Below are 21,596 nucleotides of genomic sequence, written 5' to 3'. Positions count from 1 at the left end.
TGTGCAGATTTCAGCACGTTCCTTTAGACTTGGGATTGAAGCCAGGGGGATGTATCAAGGCTTCAGATGTAGGTTTGGGGTGTCTGTTCAGTGAATGTAGTTGAGTTCTGTAAGTAGAGATTACAGAAGCAGAATGTCTTTGAGTGTGTTTACCTGGTTAATGCATTAAACCAATGTTTATTAAAACAATGTTAATTAAAAACATCCAACCAATGCTTCCATCTTTAGGCCCAGCAGGAAGCAATGCTATTCCAAGTCAGACCTATTGGGAGTAACAGCCCATGTTGTTTCAGAACCCACCTGCCACCACCTCCTTGCAGCCATCTGTTTACGTCTGACTTCACATCTTCCATGGCATGTGGTGCAGAACTCTCTAGAGGCTTAGCCCAAACTTGAATTTGTCCAACTGCCCGGACAAAGACCCTGTACTGAGAAAAATGTTATCCTTACGCAGGGGCAGCCCTCTACTTAGAGATCAGTGGAGCTCCTGAGAAAGAGGAAAACTCAACCTCTTTTATTTTCGTAACAAAATATTATCTTTGTTGCCCAAACAGATATCCGTTGCTCTTCAACCAGTCCAGAGGTTACTTTAAACAACAGGGTAGGTCCCTTCCATCAAGTGACCTCAACAGATGTTTTGCAAAGGGAAGCCAATAAAGAGTGTAGGCTTGGGGTTTTAATTAATTCATAACAATGTTTTATACTTTTCTTCCTGGGTTTTTCTGGATTAATAACTACAATATATATTTTATATGTGTGAAATAACTTTTCCCCCCTGATTATAGCTCCATATATTTAAAGGACAAAATTGCTACATAAATCTATCAGCTCATGGAGAATTCCTAAATCAGTACATTTTGTATTATGTGTCACATGTTTGCAGTTACTTAGCTAAAAAAAAAATATTACTCAACAATGATTAATATTTTCATAGGAAGAGTACAGTTGTCATTTCAATAATTTTTTAAAATGATGAACTGTGTAAGTCAAAGGATGCCAAAGAAGATGCTAAGATTATACTTTTTTATCTGCCTTTCATTGCAAAGCAGTTTTATTACCTTTTGTTGTTCTATTTAAACATATGAATATTAATCCATATACTTGATTCCTGTTACACTTAAAAGCTACAACTAGGTGACATATCTGCCTTCTCCCACTGAATTAATGATGGCATAATAAAATTGATATTTCATTAAAAATCATCCAAGTTAGCCATTACATTATGGATCAAATGGAAATGTTAATCTTTACAACAGTGTTGATTTTCTGATGCAAACAATGAATTTTAGTTGTGCTCATATTAAGTAATCTTATAGTTCAAAGTTTTTTTTCCCTTTAAAAAACAATAAACTATTTTTTAGACCAGCTTTAGGATTACAGAAAAATTGAGTGGAAAGAACAGAAAGTTCCAATATAACTCCTTTCAAACACAGTTTCCCCTACTGTTAAGATCTTATATTAGTGTGGGACATTTGCTACAATTGATAAGTTGATAATATTGATACATTATTATTAACTATAGTCCATAGTTCATTAGGTTGCACTCTGTGTTGTGCAGTTCTATGGGTTTTGACAAATGCATTCATCATTATAGTACCACACAGAACAATTTCATTGCCCTAAAAATCTCCTGTGCTGCATTTCTTCATCCCTTCCTGTCCCTATCACCAGTCCTTGGCAACCACTATTGTCCCCAGAGTTTTGCTTTTCCCAGAGTGTCATATAGTTGGAATTATATAGCATATAGCCTTTGCAGAATGGCTTCTTTCATGTAGCAATATGCATTTATGTTTCTTCCATAGTTTTTCTTCCTTTCTTTCTTTCTTTTTTGAGACACGGTCTCACTCTGTTGCCCAGTGCAGTGGCATTATCATAGCTTACTGCAACCTCAAACTCCTGGGCTCAAGTGAGCCTCCCACCTCAGCCTCCCAACTAACTGGAACTATAGGCATGTACCACCATGCCCAGCTAATTTTTTTATTTTTTGTAGAGCCAGGGTCTTGGTATGTAGCTCAGGCTGGTCTCAAACTCCTGGCCTCAAGCAGTTCTCCTGCCTTGGCCTCCCAAAGTGCTGGGATTACAGGCATGAGCCACCATGCCCAGCCCCTCCGTGTTTTTTTCGTGTCCTGCTAGCTCATTTCTTTTTATTGGTGAATAATATTCCATTGTATAGATGCACTACAGTTTATCTATTCACCTATTGAAGGACATCTTGGTTGCTTCCAAGTTTTGGCAATCACAAATAAAGCCATTGTATATATTCATGTTCTAGTGAGGAATTTCTCTATGAGAGATTCTTATGAAAAATCCAAACAAATGAGAATCTCAAATGTTTTAGTGCCTAGGTGCATAGAGACATTGTATACCTCTATGGCTGGCCCAGTATTAACTAGTCTTGGTAAATTATAGGTTTATAGAATATAGAAAATCCCTATCTATTCACCTCCTTAGTAAGAACAACTTCGAACTCAAATGACATGTATTGCTCTCCAGTAAAGGGATTTGCTTATATTCATAGAATTAATGAAATAAGACTAAGTATTAAGCTGAGTGAGCTTAATACAGAAAATGCATATTATGAAATTAATCATAGAGGAACAATGTTAAAGATTCATAAGCAAAATTTTATTTTGCAATAACTATTTTTTGTGATTATGAAGATATAACCTGATCCAGGAAGGAAATGAATAAACAGTTGTTCTTTTTAGAAATTAATAAACTATCTGCTGTACAAGCCCATACACCTATAGTACAATGAAAGAATGAAGATAACTTCTTTACATTGTGAATGGTTATGAGAAATTCTAATGTTATCTACCTCATATATGCCAATATTTTCTCACCTGTCTGGAATTAATTGAAAGCTCACAGTACTCATATGAAAAGAGTCATAGCTTTGGTATAATTACTGTGGCTACAATAAAACTACAACATACGCACAAACGTATAATCCCACACACATCCATTCTAAATGGATGAAGTAATAATATAATTTATTTTAAAAAGTACCCTTCAAAGACATTGTTCTTGATTAAATCTGTACCACTTCATTTTCCCTGCTTCCTTAAAAGGTTCTTAAAATTTATCCATGAAGTTTCCTCCATCTAATTACATGAACTGTGTCACATGATGTCACATGCTGGTTAAAGGCATGAGAGGTGCAGTTGCTCGCATAAACCAAACATAAAAAATACTGAGGTTATTATCAGAAGAGTGGTAGTTAAGGATTATATCTTGCACATTTATGGGATTCCACAGAAAGTGTTCTACTTAGAACAGATATATTTTCTTTCTCCTAAAACCAGCATAATGAGGCAAAATATTTGAGTGAAAACAAATGACACCAAAGTACAACTCTTGGAGGAAAAAATCTGACATTTACCAACAGTTTTGGGGAGATGAAACATTAACACTTAAATGATGCAGTCCATCACGTGAATCTGTAACGTGTCTATGTCAGGCAGTACTTCTCCACATTTGGGGCAAGAATGAATTGGAATATTCTGTTGTTGCTGTTGTTGCCAGGTTCTGTCCTCAGCTCCTGGGACAAACATGAAATAAAATGTCATTCTGTTAGTTTCCTTTTGTAAGTAGTTTTGCTTGTTTGATTTTTAAGAATGGATGATTAATTTTAACATCAGTTAAACTGTGTCATCAATACCCAGTGGGACATGAACACAGGTGTCTGGTCTTTAACTGAAGTCATCACTATTCACACAGAGAAAATCTCCCAAAATAGTATCCCTGTTTCCCTATTATTGTGGGATTTAAACTCTATTCCAGGTTCTAGGTATGTGAAAATATTAATACATGATTTCAGTTCTAGGTACAGGGTAATACACGTTCTAGTAAAAACTAGAATACTGAGCCAGGCATGGTGGCTCACACCTGTAATCCTAGCACTTTTGGAGGTTGAGGTGGGAGGATTGCCTAAGGCCAGGAGTTCAAGACCAGCCTGGGCATAGCAAGACCCTGTCTCTACAAAAAATAGAAAAATTAGCCAGGTATGGTGGCACATCTATAGTTCCAGCTACTTGGGAGGCTGAGGTAGGAGGATCACTTGGGTCCAGGAGTTTGAGGTTGCAGTGAGACATGATGATGCCACTGCACTCTACCCAAGGCAACAGAGTGAGACCCTGTCTCAAAACACACACACACACACACACACACACACACACACACACAAAACCCTCTAGAATACTGGAGAGAAGCAAAGAGATGAATGAGGATATAAGCAAAAGAGAGAGAGAATGCAGAGAAGGAAATCAGCAGAGCCTGGGAGAGGTCTCCTAGAACAGGATGTACCTGCTCAGAAGCACAGACAATAACCTCATTTATTCAGTAGATGCTGAGACCTCCAGGATGTGCAAGAGATTCTGCTGTGTGCTGGGCAACAGATGTGGCACGGAAGCCACGGGAGAGAGGCTCAAATGAGATAATATCTATGTTGTGAGATCAGCACAGAGACTGACAGAGTAAACTGTCAATAAATGATAATATTATCATGTACATAAGACCAGGTAGTGGGTGCAGATACACGCTCTAGGGGCTTATCAGTTAATAAAGTACTTAAATACCTATTTAGAACACAAACACTTATAAAATAGCAGATAAGTACTAAAACAAAGGAATAAAATACTTTGGAAGTTCAAGAGGGAGATGATGCATGGAGATAGAATTTGAAATGGGTTTTAAAGACGGGGCAAGGGTTCACTGGGAAGAGACTGGAGGAAGATGGGAACATGCATGAGAAGCGCATCTAGGTGGAGGACAGTGCATAAACAAACATAAACGTACGTAAGCATAGGCTTTGGACCAGTGCGGGGGGGTGGTTCAGTTTGGCTCATATCTGTAGGAGGGCAGAGTGAGACAAGGCTTAACAGTTTGCCATGCCAGCCTTAAGTGACAAGGGGAAGAGTCTTGTCTGGATTTAGTGAGTCATGGATGGAGACTGGAGCACTGTGGGAATGAGACTAGCGGGTGTTATATTTTGGGTAGCTCGATTTAGAATCTATTGTATAAAATGTAGTGGAATTTTTCTTCAAGTGTCTTTTTTATAGGACATTGTCATTCCCTGAAAACCCAGAATCACACAGGACTCACCTCTTGGAACAAGGTATGCCTGCTGGTCGGGGTCACTTGTTCTCGCCCCATGACGGCTCTGCATTTCCATCAAGGACTGCCTACTGGGATTAAAAGCAACACTATATGTGATGTTCTACAACCCTGAAACATGACAACATTAAGCACATAGTCAACAGAAGTAGGAGAAAAATAGAGTCAAACTACAATGCCAAAACCAAGGTTCATAAAAACCAGAACTTGAAACTAATTTGAGTTTTAAACGCTAGTGGCATTAGGAGACTATGTTGTACAAGTAAATAATTAAGATTAAAACCAAATCAGTTAGGAAATAACCAAACTTTGATTGATAGGGAATGGATTAGAAAAAAGTGGCATATTTCCAAATCAAGACATTATACGGCAATTAAGTAAAGTGAATTAAATCTGCATTTATCAGCATTGACAGAGTTCAAAATCACAATGTTATATAAAGCAAGTTGTAGAACAATACCTATAGTGATTATGTTGTAACTTAAACACAGAGAGATCAATATTATCTTGTTTTAAGATATTATGTAGGGGTGTGTGTATGTATGTAAAACTGTAAAATAGATGGGGAGACTCCCCACCAAACTCCTGGTGACACAGGTAAGGGAAGGGAGGAATTTAATGAAGGATGGGGAACAAAGGAGAATTCAACTTTATCTACAACTTCCTTTTTTCCTTTAATTAAAAAAATACTTGAAGCAAATAAATGTTAGCAACTTATTTTTTCCTCTGTATTTTACTATGTTTCAAAGCTTTCCCAAAATAAATTTTTAAAAGTTGGAAGCAATTTTTTGCAGTATTTTCTTTTAAAGCATAATTAGAGAATTTAAAGTGTTACGAATATTTCATTCATGACAATGGCAAGATAGGTCATTGGGACACATAATGTTAGGTTTTCACAGCTTCTCTAAAAGCAAGGAACTTGATCAGCTTCCACAAGTTTCTGTCAAGCTTTGCTGTGAGCCAAACAAGCACTGGGAACACGATCAAGTGAAGTGTACATGGAGCAATTCTTATAGCTCAAATTAGGAAATGTGTTGGACAGGTCACATCTGCTACAGCCCATGCTGACATGGGCTTTAAGCCAGGGGTCCCCAACCTGTGGTGAGCTGTATAATTATTTCATTATATATTGCAATGTAATAATAATAGAAATAAAGTGCACAATAAATGTAATGTGCCTGAATCATCTCAAAACCATCCCCTCACCCCAGACCGTGGAAAAATTGTCTTTCATGAAAACGGTCCCTGGTACCAAAAAGGTTGGGGACCATTGCTCTAAGTCTTCCTCTCTCTTTATCTTACCTGCTATCTTCAAAAACATCATTCTCTTTCAGCAAAATTGCCAGCTGCAATGCCAGTTGCTCTTTTTCTTCATGAATCTTCTCTCTTGCTGCTCTTTCAGCATGAAAATCAGAACAGTAAACCTCCATCTGTTAGAGTAAAAAAGGCACAGAAGTTACTGCCTTGGCGAATGTGGATTCTCTGTGGCTCTCTAGCTGTTCATGAGGTAAAGAGCTAGTGCTACATCCTCTGATAGGCCTTGTAAATCACAGATACATATTCCTGCTAGAAACCAGTATAATGACCACAACTTTCCAACTACAGTCCACTAGTAGATACAAAAGTTGTATGTGCATGAGTGCTGTAAACAATTCAAACCCTGCCATAGAGCTAATTACAAGGTATTGCATGTTTCAAGATAGCTAGAAAAGAGGATCTTGAAAGTTAATGCCACAAAGAAATGATAAAGATTTGAGGTGATGGATATACTAACTACCTTGATTTGATCATTATGCACTGTACCCATGTACTGAAACATCACACTGTACCCTATAAACATGTACAATTAAATGTCAGTTATAAACAAAATTTAAAAAATCAAAGAATTCAAAAAATTATCAAGTAAAAACAAAACACTTAACAGTAAATTGAGTGAATTGAACATTATTCTAATACCAGTTTTTAACTTTCTATGTTGAAAATTAGTTTTTTTCTTTTCAAATCACTGATTCTAGGATACAAATTATTATTTATTACTTTTAAAAGTAAAAGTAGTAAAAATCTAAATAGTCTATCAAAACTGTAGTTACCAAAGAAGTATGTAATAAAGAGATCATTTTAAGGAATTTCTTATCAATTGTGAATGATTCAGTATTTTATGATATTGATGGATCATTGGCTTTTTGAGTAAGACTTAAATTTGAGTTAGAGTCTCAGTTTGTCACTTACTAGCTTTGAGCCAGTAAGAACCAGGCCGTTGTTTTGTTCATTCCTATATCCCCAGCAGTGAGAACAGCGTCTGACAAAGTATAAGTACTCAGAAAGAGTTGCTGAATGAATGAACAAGGGTATCCATCAAGACAAAACAAATGTTTGTGTCCAGAATGTGGCAAAAATACATGACTACAGGAGAGTAGGAGACCCTAATAACATGAGTTATTCAAGTAAAAGAAATGCTATAAAGAACTCAGACAGTACAGGTTAAAATTCTATTCCTCTAGAAATAAAACTAAAGCCATAAGTACCAGTCAACCACTTTCATTTCACTGGAGTCAGACAGCGGTAAGAATGAGTATGTATATAGGGAATAACACAATGATGACATTATTATATTAAAAATAATGTTTACATCAGATGGCCAAAGATTTAAAAGAAATTTTTTATATCCTATGATACAAGGATGTGAGGACATAGTGACGCTCATCTTTTGGTGACAGTATAATTTTGGTTATGCATTTTTAGAAGACAAGTTGGTAATATTTATTTAACTTAAAAACAGGCATACCCTATGACCTAACCATTGCCATTTCTGCATCTTAATACAGATGCCACAACTGCACAAAAACATACTTACAAGAATGTTCACTTCAGCATTCTTGGCAATAGCCAAAATACTGGAACAACCTAAATGTCTACTAATCAAGGACTGGCTAAATCAATCATGATAACATACATTTTGGAATGCTAAGCAACAACTAAAAATAAATTTTACAATAACATATAAGTTAAAAACCAAAACAACATGTGGCTGAGTAATAACATGAAGAGATGTCCAAGATATATCATGAGTGAAAAAGTTGTAGTACAACAGGTATAGTAAGGTCCCATTTTTAATGAAGCAAACAAACAAAATAAAAACAAAAGAAATCTATCATGTACTTACCAAAATGGAATTTAGGGGAATTGGATTTTTTACTTTCTACTTTATACATCTGTGTATTGTCTAAAATTTTTATTTTATAATGAGTAGCATTGTTTTTAAATAATTTAAAATAAATTTAAAATATTTTAGTACCTAATTATCCTAAAGCTTCTTCTGAGATCTCTAGTTACTTAAAAAAAAAGATTTCCCCCCATTTTGTTGTGATATTACATCTCAGGAAGGATGTATTCTCACTCATAAATTTTCCTCTAAGTACTCCACTCACCAGTACCAAGAGTGGGCCAGCCAAAATAGTCACAGCAAGCCTCTTACACAAATTCTTCCGGAGAACAGTGAACAAAGAAATGTGCTTTAAATTATTTTTATGAGACCAGTATAATCCTGATATCAAAACCTGACAGCGGCATTAGCAAAAGTAAAACTCTAAGCCAATTTTACTCAAGGATCTAGATAGAAAAATCCTAAGCAAAATATGAGCAAACCAAATCCAGCAATATATACAGAGGATAATTTAAGAGATCCAAGGATTAATATTTTTTAAAAAAACCAATGTAATTCACCACATTAACAAATTAAAGTAAAAAAGCATATAATTATAGCATTATACGAAGAAAAAACATTTCCCAAATAAAATCCAAAATCTACTCAAAACAATAATTTTTGGCAAACAAGGAAAAGAAGGGGATTTCCTTCATCTAATAAGTGATATCTACAAAAAGCTTATAGGAATCATCACATAGTTAATGGAGAAATATTGAAAGCATTGCCTCTGAGACTGGGAGCAAGGTAAGGCTGCCTGCTATCTCTGCTGCACGATGTTGTAGTGAGGGGCGTCTAAACCAGTGGACTAAGACAAGAAAAAGAAATAAAAGACTAGAAAGGGAAAAATAAAACTGTCATTATTCAAATAATATTATTATTAATGTACAAAGTCTAAAAGATTATTCAGAAATATTATTGGAATTAAAATGTGAGTTGAGAACGTTTGCTGCACACAAAATCGATATACAAAAATCAACTGTATTTCTATATAATAGCAACCTTTGGAAAATAAAGTTTTAAAAATATGCCATTTATAATAGTATCATAAAAATATAAAGTATCTAGCAATACATCTAATAAAAGATGAGCAAAATCTCTACTAAGAAGATTAAAAACATTGTTGAGAACAATCAAGAAGATATACCATGTTCACAGATTGAAGGAATCAATGATGTAGAGATGTTAATTCTTTCCAAATTGATCCATATATATTTAATATAATTGCAATCAAAATCCGGTTTTTTTTTTTGTGGAAGATACCAAGCACATTCTAAAATTTATAAGAAAAGGAAAAGAAAACCAAAGTCCTCTTAAGAATATCAATGAGGTAGAAGACCTGCTCTATCAGGTATCAAAATTTTTGATGCTTTAGACAGTATGGTATCAGAGCAAAGATACACAAGTCGATGGAACAGTATAGAGTCCAGATACAGACCCATGCATACCTGGCCACAATTTATGAGGAAGAGGGCAGCAGAGCACTTAAGAAAAAATGGCTTTTTAATAAATGATACAAAGTCAACTGGATATTCATACAGGAAGAAATATGAATCTTTACTCTTATCTCACTCTATATACAAAAGCCAATTTCAGATGGTTTGTACATCTTAATATAGAAGTTTTGTAAAACAACAAAATTTTTAGAAGGCATCATAGGAGAATATCTTCATGACCTTGGGGTGAAGATAACAATGGGCAAAGACTTGATCAGGCCCTTCACAAAACAGAATACCAATAAACACTTGAAAAAGTACTCAGCCCCATTAGTCATCAATGAAGTCTAAATTAAATGAGATACCACTACATACCTGCCAGAGTGGTTAAAAGGGAAATGAATGATAATACAAATGTTGGTAAAATGTGGAATAATGGAAACTCTCAGTCGACAGGAGTGAAACTTGGTCCAACTACTTTGGAAAACTGTCATTACCTGTTAAATGTCAATAACATGCATAGCCTATGAACCAGTAATTCCACTTCTCGGTGTGTACCCAACAGAAACGAGTGCACATGCAAACAAAGGGACATGCACAGGACTGTCACTGCAACATTAACCCTAGTGCCACAAACTGGAAATAACCCAACTACCTATCAACTGTAGAGCAGATAAATAAAATTCACTGAGCTATGCACTTAAATGTTTGGTGCACTTTCCGTGTTTTCAATTTAAAAGTTTTAAAAAAAATTCATTGGTGAACAAAAAAAAACCAAAACATATATTTTAAATACCATCACTTTCCCACTGGAGAATGTGGTCAGGGCTGGCTTCGCTTAGCTCAGGCTTCGGAACGTGTCTCACCTGAGCCCGGAGGACGCTCATGGTTTCCAGGTCTTCCTCCTGCCTGGCGATGGTCTGCTTCATCTCGTCCATCTGAAGCTGCTTCGAGGCCAGGGCCTTCTCTGCCAGTTCCAGTTTTTCATGTAGTTCCCGCAGCACTGCCTTATCCACTTTTTCTGACTGAAAAAGAAACGTTTATTCTAGAAATGGTTTTGAAATAATTCAGCCTATTTTAGTAAAGTATTAGATAAAGGTTTATTTATTTTTGTTAAATTATTGGCTTTAAACTAGTCTGTTAATTAGCAATGCTAACATATCAGAAAGTTGTATTGATTTAACTTATGGCTTGCAAATAATAATTTCCTAATGGAAAACAATTATTTTTAAAAAAGATAACACAAAAATCAGGGAAATAATAACAAACCCCGACTTGAAGAGGCTGTGACTCACTGATACTGTTGTTTTTCTGCAAGTTACTTTTACTTTGTGAAGTCAATGGAAAAGAAGAAATATGTTTAAATTTAAAATCTATTAGGTCCAAGAGAGGAAAACCATTCTATTAAAAAATAAATGGAAAACAAAGAATATATTTATAAGAATAACAATTCAAAGCTGTCATCTATGGTGAGAATCTACAGTGAGAATCTGTAGATAATCACACCATGCTGGGCATTATTGCTCATTTAAATTGCATGTGGAGGAGTTGGGAGTCCCAAAATTCCATGCAGTAGATGGCCCCTCCAGTCCATAGGAGCCCATGCTCTTAGCTTTCTTACAAACTTACCCTTAAAAATATTAAAAAATACTAAAAGTTTACTCCCTGACTGTAGGATATTAGCGCCATCTTCATACACCACAAAGGACATTATACATATGTGCAATATCAGAAGTTATAAATGCTTAGACACTAGAAATAATAATAAACTGGAAAACCTTTGAAACCAGACTTAGTTAAGGAATAATGCAACTATTTTATATACAAAATGTTCAAGTTTCCATTCACTTCTAGGCTGTAGACATAATTTTTTTTTCTGTGATTACCTCTTTCCTTGTTAGTTCCTCAATTGTTTTCAGTGCCTTATTATGATCTTGAAGAAGCTTGCTGTGTGTCACCTGTAGAATGGCTAATTTGGACCTATTAAAAAAGATATTGAAAACTGGAATCTTGGGGGAAAATATAGAAACTTATAGTTTTACCTGCCAGCCTTCTTCTGAACACTCAAGTAGCAAAATCTCCTCACCTCTCCTGACTAGCATTTCTTATTCTCAAAGAAAATAATCTTTTCTGAAGAATCAAGACAGAATGCAAATATAATTTGCATAATTTTGTTATAATAAAACTTTTAGATTCTATGCCCTCAGAAAAGTCTCCTAGTACTCCCTCAAATAAGTAAAGAAACAATTTTATGAATTTATTCTCAAATCCTAATTCCAATCTGTATAATAAAAAGCTAGCCCATCTCCTTTGGCAAGTTGCCCTTCCATCATGGCACACTCACTTTTCATCTTCTGTTTTAGCTTGCTCCATTTTGATTTCTGATCGCATGCTTTCCACTTGTAGCTCTAGCTTTTTGTTAGTGTAAACAAGCTCTTGCTTTTCATTCAGCTCTGACGGGGTTGCAGAATTTTTCCTTTCAAGGGTCTGACACCTAAGAAAGATCAAGAGTTCATGTGGATAAATAATGCTCCTTCATGTCTTGTCTCGGTGGCTTTTAAACAAATCCCAAGACTATGTAAAATACAAAGAATTTTAGGGTTGTAAGATTTGTGAATGCAAAATAAAATATTTCATTCTCTTTACTTCTTTACTAGACATGGCCATATTTCTGAAACATTATGCCTAAACATAAAAAAGTGCAGATCTAAGATCATACAAGGTGCTGTCCTATTTGAATAATTGTTTCAAGTAGTCATACAAATACATTTTTGTTACTTATACACAGATCAAACTAGTAATTGGCTAAAGGTGCTTCTCATATAGTGAACCATCTTTTATATTTAAAAAAGTTATGAGTTCTTTCAATCACAAAGACTTCAGCTTTGTGATAAAGATTCAATAAGGGAAAAAGGAAGTCCTCCTAAGTACTCCGGAAGATCAGAAAGAGAATTTCAATGCAATACTAGCAAATGCAAATAAATGACAGGTGTGCATAAGGCACTAATGCCAAGCCTATTAGACATCTCATTTAATAGGACATATATAATAGAAATTATGACACAATTTACAAATGACAAAACTGAGGCTAAGAGAGATTAAATAACTTGCCCAAGGTAATACCACAAATACGTTGCAGACTCGTATTTCAAATCTAGATCTGTTTGTCCAAAGTCCTTAGCTATAGCTGCTATGCTGTATCAGATTGCTATAATGATGTAGAGCTGTGGTCCCCAACCCCTGGGCCTCAGACCAGTAGTGGTCCATGGGCTGTTAGGAACTGGGCCGCCCAGGAAGAGGTAAGTGGTGGGTGAGTGAGCAAAGCTTCATCTGTATTTACAGCTGCTCCCTCTTGCTTGCATCACTGCCTGAGCTCCGCCTCCTGTCAGATCATCAGCGGCATTAGATTCTGCATTAAAGTGAGTTATATAATTATTTCATTATATATTACAATGTAATAATAATAGAAACAAAGTCTGTGAAAAAATTGTCTTCCATGAAACCAGTCCCTGGTGCCAAAAAGGTTGGGGACTGCTGCTGTAGAGTGTTGGCAATCATAACCTCAGGAAAATATACACCTGTATACTGTGCTAAAAACAGGTTTGCCAACCAATCCAGCAGAACAACATCAACTTAGTTTTGGGTAACTTCTTACATCAACAGAAAAAAAGCAAACACAGAATTCTCAATCTATATGTTAGCCTTAATAACTGATTAAAAATGATTGAAATAATTGAAACTGATTTTTTTCTAAATAAACCTCACTCAAGTTCATTATGCTCTTTTTAGCTTTCTGTATGTATGTTCATATCAATATTGTCAGTTTACATCAGTCACTGGAAATCTAGCCCACAGCTTTGTACAGATCTCACATAGGCTCGTACACTTAACACCCTGCCCCTAAATGGCTGAACCAAAGCCCCCATCTCCAACCCTCCGTATTGCAAGTATTTCACACTCACACAGGAACCTGGACATTAGTGTTTTCTGGATTCACACTTTAATTAGGTCTCTATTTTTCTGTTAGTAACAAGACTATGTTTTTACGTAACATATTAATACTTTGTAAAAACGTTTATTTTTCACAGGAGGATAAAATTGATCATTCTTACTTTTCTTGAAGTCTCTTCTTCATTAGCTCAGCTTCACTGAGTTTTGTATGAGCTTCCTGAAGCTCCTTAAACAGGGATGTCACCTGAAGGTTCAGTATTTCCACTGCACTTCCAACCTGCCATAAAGGCAATCCCAAACATAAGACATTAAACAAACCTCTTTGTGAGAAAACAGTCTGAACCTTTACCATCCATTTAAGACTTACTGGTAAATTGATTCAACTCTGAGAATTAATACCCCAAATATCTTGTATGAAAAGAAATGTTTTGGATACAACTGTTTCCCAATAAAGCATGAACTAATCAATTTGGATGCACTCTTGATAATGACTTTATCACTATTGAAATTAACCCTGCTCACGGTTTAGGAGATCATAGATCACAGAGGTGTCAAAGCACAATCCTATTTATCCAGCTAGCAATTCACCCCCATATTCCTTTGCCAATTTATATTTCTAGTTTACTCAACTATTTTTGTTGGACAGCTTCTTCCCTGACAGTTCTATGATTTTTGTAAATGAGCTTTACGACGCCTTGGAAGTCTTTCCTACCACTGGTTGTCAAATTACTTTTAGTCAGCAGGGTACTGTTACTCACTGGTGGTCTCTTCATCTCAGTGTTCTAAATGTTCTATGTTTTCTCAATAGTAGGGGACTCTGTCCCCTCTGTGGCATACAGTAGGCATTCAATATATATATATTTTGGAATAAATGAATTAAAGTATTTTATGTAAATGCCTTTCACGTGGGCTACTGTGGCCATCATAACTTCATGGCTTCATTAACTTCCCCTAAGCTCAAGACTCTCAGCAAGCTCAAAGGTACATCTCTAAGTTACCAGACAACACTGAATATACAAATTATATATATTTTATATATGTGTATATGTGAGAGAATCTTTTTCATTCAAACTACTTTACTCAAACCAGTAGTGGGATTGAACCAAGATCTTTCAATTCTACCTCAAGTATCTGAGTCATATCCTCAAATGACCTCATTTTAAAGTGGACAAAATTCCTTTTTCTTTTAGCAGGCTTGTTCAGTTAAGGACTTAGGAGGAGAAATCCATCAAGAAGAGATATAGGAGTGGTTTCATAGACTACTGATAGGAATACAACTCACTCCAATTGATGCTGAGTGAAATCCAAACCAGGACAAAGAAATAATAAAATATAATATATAAACATCAATATTATTTCTATACGTCTAAAGAAAATAACACATCACAAGACTCGAATCCAGCTGCTGGACCACTCTTAGGTATGCGGGGGTGTGACGTGGTCTTGGAATCTTAGTACTCACAGTTTCTGGGCCTTTCTCCTCTTCGTTTTCTTCTTCTATACTCCTTTCTGTCTGGGTTTCAATCTCAGAACGATCATTTGCTTTCTTTTCAAAGTCTGAAACTCTGAAAAATTACAAAATGTAGAAAAGTTACTTTTTCTTTGGCTTCCAGGGGAATAGCAATTGTAGAAGCCCTAAAAAAAAAAACATTGTTCAAAATTTGGATAAAAGATCAGGGGTTTTCAAAATCTCTTCATATTCATTATATTAGCACTGGTTTTGTTTTGCATCCTAAACCTGCCTAGAATTGATTTCAGAGATGAATACACGCAGAAGTAAAAGACAGGTGTAACTAACTTGAACACTGCCTGTTTTCATGTAACTGTACTATTCAGAAATATTTTTAACATGGTTTCAGTGTGTGTATCCATGTAGATGCGTGTGTGTTCCATCAGGGTGTTGTGTCCCACTTATAAGAATTCAGCAGAGAGAGAAAGACTGTTTTTTTAGGACTCATCTATGTTTATAAGTCCTTGAACAAACAAACAAACAAATGTGGCATCATTCTTACACCAAATCCTAACCACAGGCAAGCCATCCCAGTACAAATGACACAGAGACTGTGGCTAAAGACAGTAGGTTGAATATATGTATACAGTTTTCCTCCCACCCCAAAACCCTACTAAAATGACTTTCAAAAAGCCACATGCCTACAGAACAAAGAGAAGGGAAGGGAAATAATAGCAGGAAAATGTGGGAAGCACAGGTATGAGTGGGGACTGGCAGAGAGGCCCAAGAAGGATCCTAAGTCAACAGTAAGGAGGCCAGAAATGACCTGACTCACACTGTGGAAATCCAGGAAGCTCAGGAATTGGTGACAACAGGTACCTATGGAAGTGGTGATAAGGTGGGGCCTGTTTAAGAAGAACTAGAAGGTGGTAAAATAAAGGCACTCTGGACCCAGATGTGAAGCAGAGTTGAGGGCCTGGGTTTTCTGCTTTAAAAGAGAGGAATTTAATTACAGACTATTGAGACCTTCAGCCTTCTTTTCCTGATCTCAAGAAACCTGACATCTAGAAAAAAGTCAGAAGGCTGGAAGTCTTCTCTGGAGGATCTGACCAGGACCAGGGAAAAGAGGAAAAGTTTCAGACATGGGCCTTCCCCAGCAAACCCTCCCAGCTGGATCTCCCTACACCTTGCTAGGTGTATAGCTCTTCAGATTAGAGCTAATGAGCTAGGCCTGCCTTTGACATGGAAGTCTCGTGCCCCAGCCAGCTTTCTTTCAGTATTTAACAAGTCAGTAATTAGTTGCTAGGACCAATGTTGTTCCCTGCATGGGTATCAGGATGATGATTTCCTGCTACCTAAAACAGGACTGAAATCAAGAAACAAAATCACTGGTACATGAACAACCTGTCTTGATGTATACACTATATAGGATATGATAAAAACACATTGCAAGACTTAACATGTCTTTTTCTCAAGTCAATCTTCAACCATTTTCATTAATCACAGGAAATAGGGGTATAGGTGTTCTAAATTTTATTATGAATAATTGGAGTGATTCATAGGAAAAGGGAACAATTTACCCCAAAGCCCAGTCTAAATGATTTTGCTTGTGATAGCATTATGCCACAGCTGTTATCAATATAGAAAGGTCTACCAGCTATTTAAAATGGTGTATGTATATAAAAGAGGTGGCACCATGTCTCAACTCATTCTATGAGGCTAGTATTACCAGGCTACAAAACTAGACAGATATCATAAGAAAAGAAAACTATATACTAATATCCCTTATGAATATAGATGCAAAAATCCTCAACAAAATGATAGCAAACCAGATCTAGCAACGTATAAAAATGATTATATACCATGACCAAGTGGGATTTATCCCAGAAATGCAAGGTTGGTTTAACATCTGGAAATCCATTAATGTGACATATCATAGTAATAAAGGGGGAAAAAAAATCCCAAAACCCATAGGTTATCTCCATAGACACAGAAAAAGCATTTGAAAAAATCTAAAATCCTCTCATAATAAAAGTGGTAAATTAAGAATACAAGAGAGCCTCTCAGTCTGATAAAGGCATCTATGTAAAACCTACAGCTAACATCATACTTAATGGTGAAAGACTGAAAGCTTTCCCCCTAAGATTAAAAACAAGACAAGGATACCTGCTCTCTACACTTCTATTTAACACTGAATTGGAGTTCTAGCCAAGGCAACCTTTTTAAATAGCTGGTAGACCTTTTTATATTGGTACAGCTGTAGCATAATGCTATCACAAGCAAAGTAAGTAAAATAAAGAAAAACAAGTAAAAGGCATTAAGATTGGAAAGGAAGAAGCAAAACTATATGTGCAGATGATGCAATCCTCTATATAGAAAATGCTAAGAAATCCACTAAAAAATTATTAGCACTTAATAAATGACTTCAGCAAGGTTGCAAGATTCAAGATCAATATAAAAATCAGCAATTGTATTTCTATATATTAACAATAATCCAAAAATAAGATTCAACAATTCCATTTATGATAGCATCAAAAAGACTAGAATACTTAGAAACTCAACATAAAAAGTGCAAGACTTGTGCACTGAAAACTACAAAACATCACTGAAAGAAATTAAATAAAAAGATATCTCATGTTCATGGACCAGGGTGTTGTTATGATGGCAGTACTCCCCAAGTTGATCTCCAGATTCAATACAATCTCTAACAAGATCCCAGCTGGCTTTTATTCAGAAATTAATAAGCTGATTATAAAATTCATATGAAACAGCAAGGAACCCAGAATAGCCAAAACAGTCTTTAAAAAGAAGAACAAAGTTGGAAGGCTCACACTTCCTGATTTTGAAACTGACTACAAAGCCATAGTAATCAAGATGGTGTGGTACTGGCCTAAGTTCCACATAGATCAATGGAATAGAATTGAGAGTCTGATGAAATTGTGTATCATACCATACACAAAAATGAACTAAAAATGGACCACAGACTTAAATGTAAAAGCTAAAATTATAAAATTCTTAAGAGAAAACATAGGAGTGAATCTTTGTAACCTAGGGTTAGGCAGTGGTTTCTTAGATATGCTACCAAAAGCATAGGTGACAAAAGAAAAAAGAAATAAATTGTATTATATCGAAATAAAAGGCCAGGCACAGTGGCTCATGTGTGTAATCCCAGCACTTTGGGAGGCTGAGGTGGGAGCATCATTTGAGGCCAGGAGTTCAAGACCAGCCTGAGCAACATAAGGAGACCCTGTCTCTACAAAAATAAAAAAATTAGCTAGGCATGATGGTTCACAACTACAGTCCTAGCTACTAGAGAGGCTGAGCCAGGAGGATCGCTTGATCCTGGGAGTTGGAGGTGGCAGTAGCTATGATCACTCCCCTGCACTCCAGTCTGGGCAATAGAGTGAGACCCTGTCTCAAAAACAAACAAAAAAAAATTGTGCTGCAAATGATACCATCAAGAAAGTGAAAAGACAATCCACAGAATGGGAGAAAATAGTTGCAGATCATCAATTTAATAAGGGACTTATATCTAGAATATGAAATGAACTCTTATAATTCAATAATAATAAGACAACCCAATTTTTTAAAATGGGCCAAGGATTTAAATAGACATTTCTCCAAAGAAGATATACAAACAGTTAACACGAAAAGATGCTCAACGTCATCAGTCACTAGGGAAATACAAATCAAAACTACAATGAGATACCAATTCATATCCACTAGGATGGCTAAAATCCAAAGGACAGACAATAACAAACAAGTGTTGGTAGGGATGTGGAGAAAGTGCCATACACAAGCACTGCTGGTGGGAATGCAGACTGGTGCAGCTGCTTTGGAAATGGTTTGGTAGTTCCTCAAAACAGTAAACATAAAGTTACCATGTGACCCAGCAACTCTACCCTTAGGTATAACCCCAGAGAAGTAAAACAATGTGTCCAAACAAAAACTTGCACAAAATTTGCACAGCAGCATTATTCCTAATAGGTAAAAAGTGGCAAGGACCCAAATGTTTACCAACTGATGAATGGATAAACAATGCTATATATCCAGACAATGGAATATTATTTGGCAATAGAAAGGAATGAAGTAGTGATACAAGCACACTGTAGATGAACCTCAAAAACATTATGCTAAGTGAAGAAGCCTGCCACAGAAGAACACATATTATATAACACCATTTATATGAAATATGCAGAATGGGCAAATTGATAGAGACAGAAAGTACATTACCGGGAGGAGGGGGTGGTGAGGGTTACAGATGTTGGGTTTCTAATTTGGGGGAACGATGTTCTAAAATTATATAGCAGTAATCATGGTTGTACAACCCTGTGAATATTCTAAAGACCACTGAAATGTACACTTCAAATGGGTGAATTATAGGAGAACTTAATCATATTTCAGTCAAGCTGTTTTTAAAAAAAAACCCCAAAGAATGCACAGTTCAAGTTAATCTATTTTGTACCTTTCTTGGGCTTCTTTGAGTGCAATTTGAAGTCTCTCCACCTTCTGGTTTCCTTCCCTTAGGCAAAGCAGGAGCTGGCTCACAGTTAACTCCTCAAATTCCAAATAGTTCTTGGCACCTTCTGTAGATCTGCTCCTACATTAAGACAACGCCATGTTCATAAAGATCAAAAGGTTTTCATCAGAAAATAAAGATATCAAAGCCTAAAAACAGAGTATCCCAATATAACTAAAACCAATTTAAACAACATTCTTCAATTAATTCTCATCCACTGGCCAAGCACAGCTGGTCCTGGGACCCCCAGTGCCAAGGTCCCTTGCGCTTTATAGGGAAAGTGTGGGGACTCGCAGTGAGGCCCCAGAAAGGCTGGCTTTACACTGCTCATACTCATTTCCTTCAAATGGTCCCTGTACACCAGCAGCCCCCAACCTTTTTGGTACCAGGGACCAGTTTCATGGAAGACAATTTTTCCACAGACTTGGGGGTAGGGGAAGTAGAGCTCAGGTGGTGATGTGAGTGATGGGGATTGGCTTTAAATACAGATGAAGCTTTGCTCGCTCACCTCCTGTGTGGCCCGTTCCTAACAGGCCATGGACTGGTGCCGGCCCACAGACCAGGGGTTGGGGACCCCAGCTGTACACAACACCACAGCACAGTACCCACAGGAACAGTTCGCCAGAGGCAGCCCTGGTTGGTGGCGCCAGGCTTTCCAGAGGTCTCGTCTCAGAGAGGACTGCACATGTGTACAGGCACATGTGTCCCTACCACTGGCCTTTCTCAACTTCACAGAAACCATCACAGTCTCAAGTCAAGAGAAGAAAACCTTTCTCATTTCTGCTTTCAAGTAATTAGAGCAGAGAAATGCAGGCACTGTTGTTATGTCAAAAATTTTTCTTGATATCAAAATCTGATTAAGTCAAGAGACATTTCAGTGACAAACAAAACCGTGACCACCACTACAGTGACGACACATTAAGGATGGCTATGACGATGGCATCAGCAGCTACTCTTCCAGTAACCTACTCAAGTTCTTGTATCTAATAAATAGCCAGGGTTAGATCCCAGTTACCAGGACTCCAGAGCTTGAACTCCAAACCTAGAAATCAATCCAGAATCCTTACAATACTCACAAACAGGGTACAGACCTGTTATTAATATTATTTAAAAAGTATTAAATTTTTTTTTAAGTGTGGCTTCAAAGAGGAAGTGGTCTTTGCATGTGTATGTGAATGAGGAGGAAGTGGCTTGAAGACGGCTTTCTCCCTTCCCATTACTTCCAGGAAAGTCTTTTAATACTAAAAAAAGCAATTTGGAAAAAATTTGAGATTCTTAACTAAGAAAGGGAATAACTTTCACTTATGCCAACTGCCTGGTTTGATGAAAGAATCCTATCTAACACTTATTTTCTCCCTTATACAAGGGCTTAAGAACATAATTGAAGCAATTGTTTTTCACATTTTATAAGTCATTCTCCGTATACATCCATCATGTTATAGAGAAAAGGTTTTAAAAGTCTGTGAGGCAAGAGATCCTGAGAGAACTTTCCAGATAACTGTCTCTTAAATGGACTAATATGGTAGTAACCGGCTTACCGAGGATGAGCTAGCAGCCTCCCTGGGGTGAGCACTGCCTGCAAGACTTGAGAGGTTCAGGCGCCCAGTTCTGGTACCACCTACCCCCACAGAGGTCCTCCCACTATCTCCGATGTCTGTTTCCTAACATCCACCTGGGACAGGTAAACTTGAGACCCCATAGATAATATACCTGGGCACTTTCAAGCACCACCCACAGAGACTGAGAGTACTACCAGTCATGTTACAAAAGATGATCCAGTACTGGCCACCCTGGCTTGTAACTGGGAAGGAAGAGGGGAGAAAACACAGAAACATCTCACTTATGGGAGCTGGGCAGCCTGGTGCAGGGGAAGCTGCCCTGGGGAATAAATGAATAAACACAAGTCTGGATGAAGAACAAATA

The 21,596-nt window shown here is 36.7% G+C and overlaps 1 protein-coding gene across 3 annotated transcripts in view; it reads right to left on the bottom strand.

Moving 5' to 3' along the window:
• Nucleotides 1–3,357: 3,357 nt before the first annotated feature.
• Nucleotides 3,358–21,596, bottom strand: part of OPTN (optineurin) — a 33,022-nt gene continuing 14,783 nt past the window's right edge. The window contains exons 6-14 of one of the 3 annotated variants that reach the window (XM_045533510.1): nucleotides 19,620–19,754; nucleotides 15,167–15,269; nucleotides 13,866–13,981; nucleotides 12,098–12,247; nucleotides 11,640–11,733; nucleotides 10,620–10,778; nucleotides 6,418–6,545; nucleotides 5,104–5,186; nucleotides 3,358–3,541 (exon numbers count right to left, since the gene is read on the bottom strand). In XM_045533510.1, coding sequence (XP_045389466.1) covers nucleotides 3,414–3,541; nucleotides 5,104–5,186; nucleotides 6,418–6,545; nucleotides 10,620–10,778; nucleotides 11,640–11,733; nucleotides 12,098–12,247; nucleotides 13,866–13,981; nucleotides 15,167–15,269; nucleotides 19,620–19,754 — 1,096 coding nt within the window. In that variant the 3' untranslated portion in view covers nucleotides 3,358–3,413. Of the gene's footprint in view, nucleotides 3,542–5,103; nucleotides 5,227–6,417; nucleotides 6,546–10,619; nucleotides 10,779–11,639; nucleotides 11,734–12,097; nucleotides 12,248–13,865; nucleotides 13,982–15,166; nucleotides 15,270–19,619; nucleotides 19,755–21,596 lie in introns of those variants that run through there. The other 2 variants (XM_045533518.1, XM_045533528.1) reach the window with 2 other exon arrangements.

This window comes from Lemur catta, chromosome 1, assembly GCF_020740605.2.
Source record: "Lemur catta isolate mLemCat1 chromosome 1, mLemCat1.pri, whole genome shotgun sequence".
In the NCBI taxonomy this organism is placed as follows: domain Eukaryota; kingdom Metazoa; phylum Chordata; class Mammalia; order Primates; family Lemuridae; genus Lemur; species Lemur catta.
Note: the sequence above shows the minus strand (reverse complement) of the source record. Positions and strands in the feature narration are given on the sequence as shown.